General features: G+C 65.5%; 2 protein-coding genes across 2 annotated transcripts; one reads left to right on the top strand and one right to left on the bottom strand.

Annotated features, from left to right (window-relative positions):
• Positions 1-2907: 2907 nt before the first annotated feature.
• BXZ73DRAFT_90960 (uncharacterized protein) lies at positions 2908-4169 on the bottom strand (the record flags this gene model as incomplete). Its single annotated transcript, XM_048025814.1, has 5 exons — positions 2908-3038; positions 3152-3452; positions 3535-3867; positions 3927-4068; positions 4126-4169. The coding sequence occupies 5 exons, from the start codon at positions 4167-4169 to the stop codon at positions 2908-2910; spliced, it is 951 nt and encodes a 316-aa protein (XP_047876252.1).
• An 11425-nt stretch (positions 4170-15594) lies between these two features.
• BXZ73DRAFT_90961 (uncharacterized protein) lies at positions 15595-16418 on the top strand (the record flags this gene model as incomplete). Its single annotated transcript, XM_048025815.1, has 3 exons — positions 15595-15718; positions 15754-15801; positions 15886-16418. 3 exons carry the CDS (start codon positions 15595-15597, stop codon positions 16416-16418), a joined length of 705 nt encoding a protein of 234 aa, XP_047876253.1.
• Between the last annotated feature and the right edge of the window lie 2052 nt (positions 16419-18470).

Here is an 18470-nt window from a genome sequence, read left to right on the forward strand (position 1 = left end):
GGCGTGATAGACGAGCGGACCGTCCTGCAGGTTCTGCCCTCCCTCGCTCTCGCTCTCGCTCTCGCGCGAGCTCGCGGCATGGGCGCGCGGCTTATAGCAATCGTAGGCGCCCCCGAGCTCACTCCTCGTCTGCGAGCGCACTGGCAGCCATCACGAAAGAAACTGCCGCGCCTCCTGTCATGGCGAGAAGATCGTGAGCTCGCGCGACTCACCCTAGAAAGACGCACACATGGCCTGAGCTGCTGGGGTACGTGCGTCCTCTGTCCGTGCTCCCTGTCAAAACTGACGGCCTCGTTCTGCGCCGGCAGCCCGGCTCCGCACGCAGCGTGTTCCATCCATATGTGGCCTTGCACCGAGGCGAACCACGTCCGTACGACTCCACGTCACGTGCACAACCCGTCCCACGAGGCTTCACGCTTGCAAAAAAACGGCGTGCCCCAAAAGAACCGCGCCCCTGACTGAGGCTGAGGCTGCTGCACACGCACGTGCAAACGCGCGCCGCGCACGATCGAGCAGCGTGCGCCGCGGAACGCCGGCCGTGGACGCGGCGCGAGGCTGGCTCGCTCGGGAGTCGGGGGGGCGTTGCGGAAAAGGCGATTCGACCGATTCCATCAGAGCGTCCGGTAGGCATGCGGCCACGCGTCCCGCCGGGCGTCTGGAGCCGTGACCCGCCGGCTGAGGCCGAGGGCTCGATCCGCGCGCGGCGACGTGCGTACGTGCTTTCGCCCGAGCACCGCGAATATTCTCTTCTAGCACGCACGTACGGACCAGGGTCGCCGGAACGTACGCGCGTAGCGTCTGATTCTGTCGTTCCAGCACTCCTTCCTCCCTGGGGCCTGGGCGGGCGGGCGCATCAGGACAGAATTCCGGACGTGACTGTCAGCCTCCCTGACGGCGCAGTAGGTACCTTACTCACCCTCGACCTGACTCGACTCGCCTGCATATCAGTGGGCCCCGTTCCAAAATTTCCCTCAGCTGTCGTCGCACGTGTCGAGATATAGTGGCCGCTTAGGCCGTTCAAGTAACTCCTCCGAGGTTTCGCCAGTCGCGCCGAGTCCCAACGCTGCCCAACGCCCGTGCGATCGCAACATCGAAATTCGAAGCGGGAAGCGGCGTGCCTGCCAGGGGTGCGCAGGATGGAGGGAGGCGAGCGTTTTAGCCGAGACGTCGTCGCTAAGCCGCTGGCGCACTTTAGAGTGCGCACGCCGCCGACCCGATCCGCCATCAGAGGCGGCAATAATTGCGTGCGGCCCGGGCGCCGTCGCTCGCGAGCATGTTGGTACATACATGATACATATACAGTTGGCCTTGAAGCTTGACGGTGACCGGCTCGAGCAGCAAACGCTCTCGAGCACTCCATGGAGAGCGCGAGACCGAACTCGCACTGGTTGGCTTCGCGTGAACGCCTCGCCTCGACTCCTCTGTCAAGCTTCGGCACCACGCTTCACTTGACGGCGGCAGCGCGCGGGGCCTCGCCGGCCGCCGCATTTTTTTACAAGTTGTGTACGTGAACAGGGACGCACGTCAGACGAGCGCGCTGGGCCCTCGGCGCGGCGTCCGCAGAACCGTACGTCTGACCGGGGAATGGACGTCGGCGGCCACGGTGGGTCTCCGGCGCGCCACGTCGGGCGCGGCGTACTAATGCACTCGCATGCTTGATTGCGCTGCGTCCGTGCCATGGCATGTCACCCAGGCGGACGCCGAACCGTCGAGTCGTCAAGACTCGAGACTCAAAACCAGCCCTCCGCACGGGACGACAGTGGATCGCGGCGAGCTCCGCGCCGCGGCACGTGGGATACGCGATAAGTAGTATCGCGATCCGGGGCTTGCGTCCAATGATCAATCGCGCCGCGGCGTCGCGCGCGCGCAGGCGCTGTGTCCAAGTACTATCTGTGACGATGTCGGATGGCGGACGTGGACGGCGTCCAAGCGCGCAGAATCCCGCTGTGATCTTCGTCCGCGAGAGCATCAAATACCAACAGGCCCCCGGCCGGGGACGAATGCGGCTCGGTGATGTCGGCGCGACGTCGAGCACCTGATATAATGCACTTTAAGCAGCCGCCCTCCCGAGCCCCGACAATGGCGCAGATAGCACGGCCGGATGTCGCGTTACGGACGAGCCGGCGGGCATCAGCATCAATGCATCAGGGGGGGACGTCCGACAAGGCGAGATCTGCCCCACGCCCGCGGAGCCCATGGAATCATGGGATCATGGGTTAATGACGCCATGGCGCAGATGCGCACATCCTCGCAGTGATCCCCGTCTTGCGGCGGGAAGATCGGAGCTGAGAGATAACGGACGAGCAGCTGGCGCGGCGCGCGTCCAAGGGAGGTGATTTCATTCGTGAGACGCGTGCTGGCGAACGGGGTCCGGGACACTAGAGCATTGCGCAGCGAACCAAGAAAGCAGAAGAGAGATACAGCCTGCGGCAATCGACAAGAGGGGGAGGGGTGGAGGCGAATATGTATAACGAAAAAGTACGCACGAGGGGCGGGGGAGCGCAGCCGTCCGTTCCAGAATCGAGTCTCGCGTGTGCGATCCGTTGGGAGCGGGGTCGAAGACCAGCTGGACATTCGCCCACTGGCCGACTCAGAGAAAATACGGATGGACTGGGGCGGGCAAGGCGAGAATAAGAGCAGCAAGAGGTGAGATATTGCGGACGCGTGCGGTGGACAATACATCTGGTGGTTGGTGGTGAGGGATCTATACGAGCAACGAAACAGCGGACGAGACGGCGGGCCAAAAATACACGATAAATACAGCGAAGGAGGGAGGGGGGACGGGGGTGAGTAACAGAGCGTCCGAGCCGGACCCGGCGGCGGGCGAAGGGGGCAGCACAGCGAGCGAAAGTGGTAATAGAAAGCAACAAGCAAGAGGGAGTGGCGAAGAGGACGCGGGGCGCGGATCTAGTTGCTCGGCCGGTACACCTCCTTGCGCTCTTGCCGTGGGCTGTTCGGGATCGACCCCGCGGCGACCAGCGGCGAGCCGTGCGCTGGCGGGGCGGACCCGACGGGCCCTCGAGCGGCGAGCCGGGACGCTTCACACCCGCGCTCACCGTCGCCGAAGGTTCAACCGACGCGGGCATGACGCGGGGCGAGTTCGTCGTGGATCCCGGGCGGGAGGCAGACGGGGGTTGGGCGTCGCGCTCACCGCGGTTGAGAAGCGCGCCAATGTCCGTGCGGTTCGAGTCGGCGGGGCGGTTCTGCATGAGCGGCGAGAGCGAAGGGTGCGAGTAGTGGTGTGGGGGAAGCATCTGCGGTGCCACCGCGGCCGCGGCCGTCGCAGAGGCTGGGGGAGAAGACGCGGGGGGCGCCGAGATAGACTGTGAGTGGGGTGGGGTGTTGCGGTGCTTGAATTGATTGACGTTCGCGACCGGGCCCCGTTTGTGCGGGAAAGCCTCCGGGCGGGGGCGCGAGTGCGTGCGCTCAAAGAGGCCACACTTGTTGCACAGCTGCAGCGAAACGGGGCGTGCGTGAGACCCGAGGATCGCGAGATGGGGGGGAGGAGCAGCGTGAGCGAGGGAAGACACATACCACTTTGCCGGGTGTCAGACTCGACCGTCTCCAGGTCGAGGTGTCGGTCGTGCGGCAGTTGAAGCATTTGCGGCGGACGCGGTCGGACAGCTTCGTCGTCGCGTCGTCGGTGTGGATGATGTAGTTGGTCTGGCCGGGGTAAGGCTGCGCGGCGACGATGGTGGGTCGGATCGAGCGTGCGGGCATGCCGGGGGCGCCGTGGGAAGGCACGGGGTAAGCGGCGGCGGGGTCGTCGGTGTAGCGCATGGGGCCGGCCGGCTGGTATTGGTAGGGCGGGGCCTGGCTCATCGGAGGAGGACCGGGGTGGTAGTAGGGCGTGGAGGGCTGAGTGATCTATATACGCATGCTTGGCGTCAGTGGGTGGGAATGGGCCGAGAGAGGGTGGACGTTACCGGGGGGGAGGGCGAGATGGAGTTGCTGTCGAGCGAGGAAGCAGAGAGGGCGGGCGAGTGATGGAGGGTGGCAATGGGAGGAGGGGTGGGGTGCGAGTGCAGCGGCATGAACTGATATTGCGCAGGGCCGTCAGAGCGATGGCTGTGGGAGGTTTATGGGTGACCGGGCGGTCTTATAGGAGAGGATGGCGGTGCGAACCTTATTGACCGGTCCACGGTCATGTCCTCGACACGATGGGGCATGTTTTGATGATACGGATTGGGTAGAAAGAGTTGGATACGGTCCGTGGGAGTAGTGCTGCAGCCGTGGAGGCAATCGGGCATTTGGCACGATCGGTGATGGCATGTTAGGAGCGCAATGCGATCAGGTCACGGTGCACGTACCCAGCGCTGATCGACGTGGCCGGGGAACGGCGGAGGCGGCGCGCTCTCGAACTTGAGTCGCTTATGGGGCGGCGAGCCGGGCTGCTGGTCGCTGGGGCCGGGTGACGCGGTGGGAGGCGGGGGCTTGGACAAAGGCGGCAGGGTGCGCGCGTCGAGGCGACTTGCGGGGCGCGAGCTGGGATGGGAGAGGTGCTCGAGCTGGGGGTCGACGACGGGGAGCGGCGGGGAGGGCAGCTGGGGCGTGCGCTGTGGGGCGCGCGGGGAGGAGGCGCGGGGCGGGGGGCGGGCGAGAGGTGAACGGCTGTTGATGTGATGTCGGACGGATGATTGGGACGCGTTATATAGCCCATGGCACTCACGGTCTGTCCATGCTCGAGGGAGACGGGGGTGGGGAAAGGCTGTCCGTAGGGAGCTGTGCGGGAAGACGATGGGAAGGTGATGAGAAGGAATCAGGAAGGCGAAGAGGAAGAACGCGCTCGCGCCTCCCGCATATGTACCGCGCTCATCACGTCCTCCCTCGTTTTCATTCCACGCGCCGACCGAACTTCCAACTCCGCGCGCGCGTCCTCGTTTACCCCGCCGGTCCCGCCCGGCCCCCCGCCACGTTGGCCGCGAGGCGGGGCCTGACAGCGTCGCCCGCTCTGGACACAGTGACACACCCGTCGGCGAACGTCGCACGCTCGCGTGATGGTGCTGACCGTCGCCGGACATCCCGACTGCGTCTGCCCGCGACCGTGAGCTGGAAGGCGGTCGATGCTCGGTGGGGGTTGCCATCAGCCCATCAGCCGGCGAGTGATCTTTTCCCACTGCGAGGGCCGTCCCGCATGCCCGGTCAGGGTCGCTGTGATAAGGTGTGACCGTCAGCGGCGGGTTATCCGTTCCTGAAATGGCTCGTGGCCAATTGATGCCCCAATCTCAGATGCCGTCGAGCGCCGGGCTGTGACCCGTCGTCAGCGCTTTTGCCTCCGTCGCCGGCCCCGTCTCTTTCTTGCTCTCCCTCTCCCGCCCAAACCTATGGGGCGGCAGCTGGCGCCAAGCCGCGTCTATGGATCGATGGGGCCCGTCCACGATGCAGCCAGCACACCCAGAGGATGCGCAGACGACGCCCGACGAGAAATTCACCAGTCGCCCGCTCAAGCTACCCCGCGTCTGCAGCTTCTGCCCGCCGCGGTCGGCGACAAAAATAACGCGTTGCCCGCCGTGGCACTATCGAGCGCACCGGGCGGACCATCCCGCGCCCTTTGCCTGCGAACGCGAGCTTCCGACGTCGGTGACCCGTCCATGGCCTGACGGCCGAGATCAAACCCAGACCGCGCTCTCGGTAAGTACACTGGGTCCCGTCGTTCTCCGCCTGCCGTGCGCGGAAGTCACCGCGGTCCACAGGGATGGGTCCATTCGTGATGAGACTCACGTCCTCCTCTCCCAGTCGTAGCCAGCATTCGGGCGGCCAACACTAGACGACAGACACCACCGCACGCACACACCTGCACAAGCCGCCGCGTTTGGCCCTCGCGCGCAGGGTCTCTTCGTTCTCGCACACCGTCGACATGATGCCGTGCAGCCTATAGGAGCCGTGCCGAACGCGGCACGCCCTCCCACGTCCATCGAGAGCCGCCTCTCCAGGGATCACTAGTCACTTTCCCAGCACCGCATCAGGCGATACTACTTACTTGTAAGGTTCGCGCCCACGGGAACGTCTCTCGCTGACCGCAACACTCACCCAGGAGCCCGAGCGGGCGCCCTCGTCGCGGCCCCACCGCAGCGCGCTGCAGGTAGGCTCGATCATCCAGCCGTTCTCGTCGTGACCTCCTCTAACGGCTGGTCAAACTCGTAGGGGAGCCTCGCAGGAGACCCATAAAAGGCAATCACGTGATGTGCATGCCCTCCTCTCGCTCCACTCCCCCGCCCAAACGGGCATGTTGGGGCACGCCACCCTCCCCAAGCCCCACGCGCGAGCTCGCGCGCGAGCCCAGGGTGTGCGCGAGTGCGCGGCTAGTCGCGCGGAGTGTCGCGCGCGCGTCGCGCCGCTCCTGTAGACCCAATGCCTCGCTCTCCTGGGCGATGTTCGTCCTGATTCCGACACAACCTCACAAGCGTCCTCTGGTGTGCACAAGTATGGCCTTGGGATATACCACCCATTCTGTCAGTGACGGTTCTCGTCAAATGTACATGCAGCACCGGCTACTACTATCCCAGCTTCACCGTCTTCCTTTTCCCTCATCAACTCGGATGTCTATGTACAAATATTCCTCATACATCGGCACACTACGATCTCCTATGCTACGTTTTGAGCCGTCACGTACTGCAGCGCGACGAGTCGGGCGTCCATGTTCCATCTCTGGCGGCCCACCGCCAGGGAACTCTGCTCCCCGCACATCTGCCCGACGTTTACATCCTACACCCGCGCCGGGGGCGCAGTCCATGTCTGTCCGTAGAGCACCTAGATCATTGTACATCGCACCTTAACAGAATTAATACCACACTTTCAGTCATTTCAGTGTTCTATTGCCGCACTGCAGCCTGAGGGACCCGTCAGTGAGGCAAGCATTAGGTCTGCAGGAGCGGCGCGACGCGCGCGCGACACTCCGCGCGACTAGCCGCGCACTCGCGCACACCCTGGGCTCGCGCGCGAGCTCGCGCGTGGGGCTTGGGGAGGGCGGCGTGCCCCAACATGCCCGTTTGGGCGGGGGAGTGGAGCGAGAGGAGGGCATGCACATCACGTGATTGCCTTTTATGGGTCTCCTGCGAGGCTCCCCTACGAGTTTGACCAGCCGTTAGAGGAGGTCACGACGAGAACGGCTGGATGATCGAGCCTACGCTGCAGGCGCCGAGGACCTCGACAATTCAGCCAAACACACACTGAGCCCGCGCGCACGTCGAGCGCCCTGATGGCCCTCCGCCCGAATTTGACAGGCCCGACCGACGGCGCGCGCAGGGTTTCGGCCTCTCGCGCTCTCCCCCGCCCGCCGGCGCCCGCACGGTCTCAAGCTCGCTTGTGCCCGTACGCTCGTGCACCCAGGACGCCGCGGGGGACGGGACGCTCTCACGATCGCGCAGGATCTCGCCAAAGCGCGCGCAAGCAGCTGACGCCGTGGGGGTCGACGGACCGCGCTCGAGTCGGCGGACGAGGGCCGCACGGAATCACTCGTGATAGTGTTCTGGCCAGTTCCCATCGCAGATTCCCCTCCCGCTGCTTCCGCGCCCCATCGCCCGTCACGCTCTTCCCTGTCACGCCCTCGCAGCACGCGCGCGCAATTGCAATGCGGAGGAGGATGGACGGTTCAATCGTTCACCCTCCCCACCGCGTTCGCACACACGCCGCGGCGCGGCGGGCGCGCGCCACCCTGGCGTTTTGCGCAGGCCGCCGTGCAGGGTCCCCGGGCCTGATTTGGGCAGCGCGCGCGGACGCCGACAGGGTCGACGTCGGCCCACTCGACGCGCCGGCTGGCGACAGGCCACTCAAGTTTGCCGCGCGCATCCTTGGTGTCTGGCATCAGACGACGCAGGCGGTCCCATTGACCGTCGGGTGCAGACGGAGGCGCGGTGCGCATCTGTTCCTCGACGTCGCACGCAGAACGCTCCCTCCTCCCCAAGCTCCCTCGACGGCCGAAGGGGTCCGCACGGCCAGCGCTCTGCGCGGAGACTGCCGTCCATGGGAGATCGCGCATCGCAGCGCAGAAGGTCCCGCGGCCTCCCCCTGCCACCCGTCACCCGCCCGGTCCATGGCTGTCAAAGAGCACGGCGTTGGGGCTGGGGCCATCCCGCGAAGCATGCGCGGGCGACGGCGCGTCGGGCGTCACCCGTCATGTATCAACGCATCAGAGCCGCATTCGCCCTTCTTCCTGGTTCTTGCTCGGACGCCGGACGTCGCGAGCCGGCGTGGGCCTTGGAACCAAGCATGGGTCCGACTCTGGACGGTCTGGCACGGCCCGGGCGATCCCGCGTCCCCCCTTCACGCAGATGCATCCCCCGCGGACACTCACTGCAGCCGACGATACGCGGGCTGGCGTGATTGAGATCGATACCGAACGCCCACTCAATCACTCACCCTCCCCCGAGCGGCCACAAGACGTGATCGCAAGTGACGCCGGCGAGGTCAAATCCGACAACGCGACTCGATGCGGCTGGCTCAACAACTCCAAGAGGTACGCTCAACAAGATGCGGAGATGCAGCCAGATGCAAGCACCGCCGGGCGCCGGGCGCCGTACAGACACGCGACGGGACCAAGATCCTACACCCCTGCAGGGCGCCTCACGCGCACGGACCCGACCTCACCGCCACATCGCCGACGCCAGCACTAGTTCGAACAGTTGTGGGCGCCCGCCTCCCGCCTGCTGTCATACCCGGCTCGCCGCGCTGTCGGCCGCCCTCCGTCTGGCCGATGCCATCATCCCGGCGACGATGGACGCGCAGCCGCGCTTCCCCTCCCTGCTCCCGCTGTGTGCGATCCCGCGCGCCGGGAGGACGGATCGATGGGGCGTTGGGATGCTCCATCACTGACGCGGTGCGCGCGAGGGCCTTCGCTGGGTGATGAGGGTGCACACACGCTGCGCCACGCGTCGCGGCCTTGTTCCCAACGGGGCAGGACCGCTCGGCGTCGCCGTTGCCCGAAGCAAGCCCGACTCGCAGGGGGGGGCTTCGGTGCGCCCTGCGGTGCTCCCGGGCGACGACCGCACCAGTGCGCAGGGAGGCAACCGAGCGGCGGAGAGCTGTCATTGATGGTACGGGAATTGTCGTCGTCGACTTGCAAGTGGAGCAAGTGGAAGGGTCCCGGTCAGGGCTGGTGAGGCGAACCACACTAGCCACCATCTCGCCATACCCGTCTCCACCCTTCCCCAAGTCCAACCCCGACAGCTTGAAGGACACATCGGTCGTGCCCAGTGCCGCACGGGAGCCGCGCATGCCCTTCAAGGCCGACGGTGACGGCAGCGGCCCCCTTGTGCTCGTCAATATCAGGTGTGTTTTACGTTTGGCGTTGTGGCTCCCCAACCTGCGGTGCCAGGGCTGTCCGCGCGCCGCATGGTCGCCGACTGCTGAACTGGACTAACCGCGACCCGCGTCTGTCAGTGGCACCGCACAATCCACCCATCCGCCCCACCAATCTGACCGTCCATCTCCGGGTGCGGACATCCAGTAACCTCGCCGACGCTCGCTCCCAGGCCTCCGTGCTTCGAAGTCGTTGGCACACACGCAGAACGGACGCCGCTCGCGCATCGACATCGCGCGCCCGCACCGACTTTGCAATCCTCGACCTGTTCATCTTCCCCCTCTTTGACCGATGCCATCCGAACGCGCCGGTGCGCGTAGGTTCGTCGTCACCGCCGGCCCGAAAGCGCACTTGGCCGACCCACCGCGCCATGTAGGTCGCCGCAACAGCGCGCGGGGCGTCTCTCTCGCACAGGCGACGACGTGCGTGCGCGCCCACCGCCCCCTCGCTCGAACGCAATCCCGCCGTCCCTGCAGCGCACGCGGCGTCTTCAGCACTTAGTCTCGCCGTCGCTCACTAGCACTCGCGCTGGACAAAGGCGGGAGTGCCGGCACCCCTCCCGAAGCTTTTCCAGAGCGCCAGCGGCCGTACCCCCAAGCGGCCCAGCCGCCGGCGCTCGATCGACTCCAGCACGCGACACCCGACTGTCCTCCCTGCCACTGCTGTACCGTGACCAAGGGTGGTTTGCCCCTCGCACCCGCGCGCCCCCCGCCTCCCGCCCTCCCAGCGGTCCAGCTCTCCCGTTCTGGCCCTTCAGTCTTCCTGCAGTCGACCCCCGAAGCCTTTCGCGACCGGCTCATCCGGCCCAGACGCCCCAGACGCGCCTCTTACGTCCCCGCCGCCCGACCGCTCAGGGTCCCCGTAACCTGTCACGCCCGTCACGCCCGTCCGTCTCCGCCCGTCGCCGGGCGGGGGTCGGGCTCGGGGTCGGGGTATCACGAGCCCGCGCGCGGGCGTGCACGACGCGAGGCGAATTCAGTGCGTGCGCGTCGGGCGTCCGGGTGGTCTGTACGTACGCGCGCGCGGCGAGACGCGGGGACGAGGCCGAAGAAGGCACCACCCGGAGACACCAGAGATAGGGCGGGCGGGCGCGGGGTGACCGGCGACCGGTGAATTATCAGGAGCACGACGCGGGCGACGGCGGGCCCGGGAGGGCGAAGGTCTCCTCGGAGCGCCCGCTCGCTGCTCGGTCTGCACGGGCGCGCCGGGGCTGGCGCGCACGCGGACGCAGAGCACGCACGGCACGCACGATCAGCGCGAGCACGCGGCGTGCGGGAGGGTGGGCGAGATGGCGGTCGCGGCGGGCGAGGGCGAGGGCGCTCGAGGGAGGCAATCTCGGTTTGGCGCACCGCGAACGGGTACCGCCGTCCGACCACCCGCTCCTCCCCAATCCACTGGACGCTCGGCGTGGACGTGACGGGGCTGGGAACGCACGCACGCACGGCGGAACCAGGGCTGGGGCCCTGGGGCACGAGGATCGTCGCGTGGCCCGGGAAGGAAAGGGAGTGGTTCGAGGCGTGCTCGCGTAGCGCGGGTGGTTCCGCAGCGCCCCTGGACGGTCTCCACCTCGGCGACTGAAGCTTGAAGTGCGGAAGCCACACCACAGCCCCCGTGCGACGCTTTCCAGGGCCTTCGTGGACACTCCGGTGTGGCGGGGGAGTCGTTCAAGGAGCGGGGAGAGGGAGGGCTGTGGCTTGGGCCCCAACACTCGAATGCATTCGCGGTGTCGTCTTCGAAGGGAGAAGAGAGCGGCGTCGACCCGTCCTCGGGTCGCGCGAGCGGTGCAGGAGACGCTTCCCCACCACCGTCCGTCTGCCCCGAAAGCTCGTCGTCGCTGTACCCCCTCCAGCTTCTCGCCCTGCTCCGCCGACCCGCTCGACCCGACTAGACGCCGCATCCCACGGCGACGCAGGTCTCAACGGACTCACAGCCGACGCACCCCGCCGCCGCCCACCGCCGACGCCCACATCGCAGCCCGTACAGCCGTGACTCTCTCCCCCACGACCACCCTCCTCCGGCACACCGTGAGCCTCATCAGGCTCCTCCTTCACTCCCGCAGACGTCCCACGCCCGCACGACGCACTTCGGCTCCCCGCCCGCCCAGGCCGGCGCCCCTTCCCAGTCTCGAACGGACGACGGGTCGCCGGAGCCAGCTGTGCGCCCGCCCTCGGCATAAGTACTGCGACGCACGAATGTTCCCGTGGCGGCGGCGGCGGCGGCAGGGTGGTTCCCTCGACGTCCGCGGCGGCGCGGGCTCGGACGCCCTCGACACGGGATTCGGGAATGCCGGGACCCGCCCGAAGCGACGCACCTGGTGCCGGTGAGGCCCTGAGGCCCTGAGACATGACTCGAGCCCTGTCGCGCACGTCCGCGGGTGCGCCCGTGTACGTGCACGTCTGTCGTCGAGCGGATGCCAAGCGGAGAGTGTGGCACACGCGCTCGGGGCGGAGGCCCAGTAAGGCCTTGAGCTTGTGGAGGGGCACGGGAGGCGGTACGAGGTGCGTCGGAAGTTCGGTCGTCTCGCGGTTTTTTATTCGCTCAAAACCCACCTCGGTCCTCCTCGGTCAGCAGCTGAGTGAGCCTGCGATCGAGCCCGGACGAGGACGAGGGCGGCACGCCCGCGGGCGGGGTAGCCGTCCAGTACGCAGCTCACGCCCACTGGAGGTCCTCTTCACTCGTCATCGCCTCTGCGTATTTGTCGACGGCAGGACGACCGGACTCCCACCTGTCTCCAGCACATTCGCCGCGCCGATTCTTCGAGGTTCGCGTGATCATGATCCTGCGAGGCCGGAACTGCCGCTCGGTCAACGTCGTTCCTCAGGCCTCTGCGTTCGTCCATCTGTCCTCGAGGAGAACCCGAAGGATCTCGAAGGCCCCGCAATGGCGCAGTCCCACTCGCCGACGAGACGCGGCCGTGCTGCCAATACCACTCGAAATTTTCGACGCAAATTTCTTTCAAAGCGCTATAAGCTTACAGACCAAACCGCTCAAGTCCCCCACGGTCAGGGAGGCGCAACCGCAACAGACCCGGCGCAGACGACGCATGTTGAAGATACCGCCCCGGACTGGCAGCCGTCGTCGAATCTCCCAAGTTTTTAGTTTCATCACGAGCGCCCCTCTTCCCTCCCCACCGCTCCGTTGCGGCTTCCCTCAAGAGACTTGTCCCCCAGCTCTTCCACGCCCGCCACGGACCCGCTCTCGAAATACGCGCCCGGTCGCACGACTCCTATCCACAGAAGCCAGGCGTCGGACGACCATCAGCGGGATCAAGTCAAGCGTGAAACAGCTTCTCCGCCTTCGCTCGGAGAAGAACTTTGTCTCGACGAGCGCTTGATCTGGGATGGTTTTGACGTCGCGCGATGAATCCACGCTGCCTCCTGGCGCGAAAGAGACAGCCGCATCCGGAAAGGACGACAGACCTACGAAATCGTAATTACTTGGCGCGCGTCCTGGTTTTTCGTCTGCGGTTGGCGGAAAAAAAGCTTGGAGCAAGCATTGAAGACGCGACGCTCTATAGCGCGAAGAGCGAAGCAATCTGGTCGTGCCGCAGCCTCGCGCGTGTCCGGCCGCGCACCTCCGTAGTACTGCGGGCGCGGTCGCCCGGAGCCAACGCGTGCGCCGAGAACTCACTCGACCCCCAGGCCGCCAGCCCCGCTCCCACTCGCGACAACGCCCCACCCCGGTACCCATGCTCCGGCCTCCTCGAGGGCGACGCCGTCCCCAGGCGAGGGTCACTAACATCCGCGCCAAGAGGGATAGAAGGGCCCGTCGAAATTTCGGGCGCCGATGTTGGGTCAGAGTCTCCACCGTCGCCATCCGAGGGGCCGTCCGTGGACACATCGACCACTGGCCACTGGCGCGAAGCACTCCGCATCCGTACGGCACCGCGCGATGGCCGTCTGTCGAGCTTCTTCTGGGGGAGGTTCTGTGCCTCCGATCCGTCCCGGGCGGAGAGGCTGGCCAGGGTGCTAGCTAGAAGCACACAGCGGGCGGCGGTCGGCGGCTCGCCGAGCGCCGTCCGTATATTCCGGTGACCCAAGTGTCTCGAGCCATCCGTTTTTCACGCCCGCGCTCTCTTCTCCGCTTCATTTTTCTCTTCTTCCTTCGCGTGGGCGGTGGCTGCATCCCCGTACGTGTGGGGCCCGGGGGAGGACACCTTCCGAGTTCGAGACCATGTGCACCGCCAGGGTCCCGGACGCGGAAAATTGGGAGGACGCACGCGCGCAGCACCGTCCACGCGCTCGTCCGCGTCGGCCAGGACTGGTCCCAGGACATTGTATCCTGCACTCGAACTCCCCGGAGGCATTCCCGGGCTTCGGCGGGATCAGTGTTTTAATGTCCCCAGCTCAGTCGTGCTCGATATTTGGCCCCAGGCACAGGGCCGGCCTGCGCGGACCCATTCGGAGGAAGTACTGTCGTGCGTTAACTGCACGCGGCGGGCTAATTTTGCATCCCGACGCGGTGGGCGGGGCGGCGACTCTGCGGGGCCGATGTTCTCTCCACGACTACCATTCATCCTCGTACTTACACTGAGACCCGAGGTCCGTGAATATTCGCGGCGCACGCCCGCTTTGGAACGCGCGCCACCGCGGGCCTCGCACCTAGCTCGTCGCAAGCCAGCGCGCGTTCACGTTCAATATTCAATAGTTCAATGCCAACGCACACCGTGGTGGCTGTGACGCAGAAGCGGACGACGTCGCGCGCACGCACTACGCTCTCCCACCGCGCCCCTTCTCCCGTCTCGCACGGCCGCACTAACACTAGTTAGCAGCCTAGGATTGATCGGACTCTCCTTGTTTGCAGTGAGCACTGTGCGTGATCGCGGGCACAGGGCTCGCCCCCGTTCCCCTGGCTCTCGCCCCCGCAAAGCCCGCCGCGGCTCGGAGCTCACAGCGCCGCTTCGAGCAGGCGGGGCACGGCGCAGCGGCGACGCGCGGGCGTGGGGCCGTTATCAGCGATTCCGCCGGCCGCGTCGGGAGAAGCGGAGCGCGCGCCTTCAACTAGTGTCCACGCGCGAGTAGGCGCGCTGCGCGCGGTGGGTCACGGCGCACTAGCCTGCATACGAATCGAGTGCGAACTTCGAAGGTGCGCGGGTACCGGATAGGACCACATGATACATAGTCTATAGACACTCGGACCGAGGAGAGCACGCGAGGGCTGACGTCGGTTAATTAAGCTGAGGGGGAGGGAAAGCTGTACATGGGGTGAGATCCGGCGTCTCTGTGTCTGTCAAAGCGCAACATGGACCTCGCGACAAGGGCGCGCCCGGTTCCTAGGTTTGTGGATTGGAGTGGCGCAGCGCGCAGTGCGGGGGGTGACCGGTGCCCCACGAGCTCTGCGCCGGGTGGGGACGCGGAGCACGGAGGTGACGCGAGGCGCCTTGTGTGGCGGACCGCACCTTTGATTTCGTGATTTTGAAACACGCTGGGCGAGAGAAGGACGACCTGTGTGGGCTTGTGCACGATGTCATGGGCTGTAGCGGGCGGGCGGCCAGGTCATTTGGCTTACGAAGTCACTTAGACAGGTGGGCTGGCAAGAATCCATCATCATCATCGTCAGCCAGGTTCGCGCAGCGTATGTGGTGCACGTCAATGCAGCGGCGCAGAGACGACGTGCACGGCCGCGTTGGTGAACGAAAGGGAAAGATTTGATGGATTTTCGGGATGCCCGCCTTTTCTGTCGCGGAGCTGACCGAGGCCGAACAATATCGGCATTCCGAGGCAGCGCGACATTCCAGCTGAAGGCGATGGCTCCTTGGATCACTTCGTGAAACCGTTCGCGTTGTTCAATCTCGTGCGCTACTTGGTCCGCGTACGGTAGCGTGGGGTCGAACATATACATCCGGGGCCGTCCTTTCGTTCTCCACGCAAGTTTCCCTGCAAAGCGGAAAGCACGGCAAGCACGCGGAGGACGTGAACGCGCTTGAGCTCACACAGTTTGTGGCGCCAGACTGACGTCGTTGTTCCGAGGCCGACGAGCCCTGGAGCCTGAAATGTTGAAACGTTGTCGGTGCCGCCATCTTGTCGAACGGGGCGTCATCACCGTGCCCGGCATTTAACTATTTCACGCTCGCCGGGCGGTGAGTATGTAGTGAGTAGCCCCGTGTAGACGGTGCGCGGGAACGATCTCGATGATCGCCCGGCACCCTCGGGCCGCATCGCGCGAGTCAGAGTGCTGGCGGGCCCGCGACCGTCCGCGCCGTTGTCGACAGTGCGCTCTTCTGCCCTCCCGTTCAGCGTCGTCTCGACCATCACCTCCTCGCCCCATTCCGTCCGCATCGAGAGTGACAGCTGGCCATGTCTCACACCGCCTGGACATCCGACAGGCTCGCGCCCAAGTCGAGCACCCCGCCCCCGCGGAACAAGCCAAAGCACAGCAACAGCAGGGCGGGAAGCAACCGGCCCACCAAAGAGCGCGGAGGTGAAGAAGCTCGAGAGTTGCGCGATGGACTACAGAAAGCGACGGGGACACCAAGGACCCCAAGGGCGGCTGCTTTTGTCTAGGTTCGTGCGCACCCGACCTTCCTACTACTGTGCTCTGAGCGAGTATCCCCCGCCCCGCACCTGCGTATATGCGCCGCCAAACAGCGCGTGTGCACCCGCTCTCGCAACACACGCCCATCTGCCGATCATGCGCGCTCGTCCTCTGCGAGGTCAACCTCCCCCAGTTCGCGTGTCCCCACTGCGCCGCCGCCCTCCTCAGCGACGCGGCCCGCGCCACGCTGCTCGAAAAACTTAACGCCCGCATCGACGACACGCTCGCCAAGGAGGAGGCGGAGCGCCAACGCGTCGTCGATGCGGCGCGAGCAGCCCAAGGCGCGTTCCCTACCCTCGGCCCGTCCTCGCGCACCGGCACTCCCACTCCCCCCGCCAACCAGACGCACAAGGTGCTTTCGCTCGACTCGAAGACGCGCAAGGTGAAGGTCGCGACGTACACGCCACCGTCGATGTCGCGCACGGCGTCGCTGGAGAGGGTCGCGAAGGCGGCCGAGCCGGAGTACACGCGGGTCCCGGCGCCGTCTCCGGAAGTCGTCATCGCTCGGGCACCGCCCAAAGACAGGCCGTGGGCGAACATGCGCGGGCTCAACGTCACGTACGTGCCACCCACGAGGGTAGCTTGATGACTGGTGAGCGTTGTCTCTTTCTCACTCTGAGGCAGTCCAATGCCGTGGTCTTCGGTGTGGGATGTGTGTATATGCTTGGAGGCACTGTATATGCAGATACAGTGTTCTTCGGTACTTGGGTCGTTTCGAGGGCCGTGGAATCATCAACTTCGCTCGGCCCTTGTGTTCAGTAGGCAGTGTCTCGGAAGCATGGTCGCTAACCGCTCGTTTTTCAATAGGAACGCTCGACTGGCAGAAGTCTACTTCTCGACGTCTGCCGACAACGCCACCAGATTCGTCCTCGACCGACCTCCGACGACAAGGTGCACCGGTTCCTCCCGAATACAAGACGTCACACCTCCGCCCAGTCAAGCTCCGCGCCCCGCACGCCCGCCGCGTCTACTCTCAATGACCGTCTCCCAATCATATCCGCCGACTGGAAAGAGGGCCCGAAGAAGTACCACGAAGATACAATGCCTCTCCCAGAACGGACGCCAATGGCCCTTTAGGCCAAGCCATCTTCCGCCACACTTCTTTTGCGTTCCACCCAACAATCAACATTCAGCCCTCGACGGTGAGAATCGCCCGCAGGAGACGTCGCATCCGTCACGCGCCGCCCAGCGTTGGCTTCCTCGAGGCGGTGACGCGTGCGAGGGCGGGCGGAGAGCAGTCGAGGCCTGCAGCTGGGACCCGCAGCCTCGGGCGTGGAGAAGAGGAAGGCGGACGATGACATAGCCCGTGTACTTGGTAATCTGATACGGTGCTGCTGATGCAGGGAAGGGTGCACTCGGGAAACGAAGCCCGTGTTCGAATCGCGGACCGCTTTGACGGCGTGGGGATTGCATTGCAGCGGTCCGTCTAGGCTCGATCATCCAGCCGTCATCGTCGTAACCTCCTCTAACGGCTGGTCAAACTCGTAGGGGAGCCTTGCGTGAGTCCCATAAAAGGCAGTCACGTGATGGGGATGCCCTCCCCTCGCTCCACTCCCTCGCCCAAACGGGCTCGTTGGGGTACGCCGCCCTCCCCCCAAGCCCTGCGCGCGGGCTCATGCGCGAGCTCCAGCTGTGCGCGCGCGCTGCTGGTTGCACGCAGGCGCGTCGCGTCTGTCGCCCGCGATGCTCGACTCGCTCTCCCATGTCGCGTTTACAATCCAGCCAACTCTCCAGCCTTCTGGAAGCTCTCTGCTCTCTGAAATCTCGGGAGCCGCCACTTCGGCGTCAGCAACGTTCTCACCCCGGCGCGACTCGGGGCCCCTCATGTTTCCACACATGAGTCTGCCTGACGTTTTTATCCGTATGCTTAACTCGCATTCGGCGGCATCCAAGCCCACTTCTCGACCACCATCGACTCCTATTTTCCAGCTGTCTGCCACTGGTTCATAAGGCTCGACCTCACGCACCCCCTTCGGGGGCCCGTGACGCTGTCTGTGCAGTCAACGGTTGTCCACAGAGTACCTAGATCATTGTACATTGAATCTTAACAGAGAAACTACTATACTTTAAGCCGTTTCATTATTTGATTGCCACATCTCCTGGACCCGTCGCCTGGAGAGCGAGTTGAGCGTCGCGTCTGCAGGGGCGGCGCGACACGCCCGCGCGCTGCGTGCGACCAGCAGCGCGCGCGCACAGCTGGAGCTCGCGCGCGAGCCCGCGCGCAGGGCTTGGGGGAGGGCGGCGTACCCCAACGAGCCCGTTTGGGCGAGGGAGTGGAGCGAGGGGAGGGCATCCCCATCACGTGACTGCCTTTTATGGGACTCACGCAAGGCTCCCCTACGAGTTTGACCAGCCGTTAGAGGAGGTTACGACGATGACGGCTGGATGATCGAGCCTACGGTCCGTCGGATGGACCAGTGAGCCGCGGGGAAGGCGGCGGCGGTACGTCCGAGGACCCCTCTCAGATCGAGCCCCGCTTCGAGTCCGTCGCGCCGACTCACTTCGCGCGTTCCGCGAGCGGGGGCGACCTTGTCGCGGGAGAACAATGCCGGGGCTCGTTCCGACGCTTCTCAGTTCTGCGCGCCCGCTCGACGGGAAGAGTTCGAGCTGCGGGTGGGATGGAAGCCCCGGTTCGATT

The sequence above is a fragment of the Epithele typhae genome, assembly GCF_022376455.1.
Source record: "Epithele typhae strain CBS 203.58 chromosome Unknown BXZ73scaffold_36, whole genome shotgun sequence".
NCBI classification, from domain to species: Eukaryota; Fungi; Basidiomycota; class Agaricomycetes; order Polyporales; family Epitheliaceae; genus Epithele; species Epithele typhae.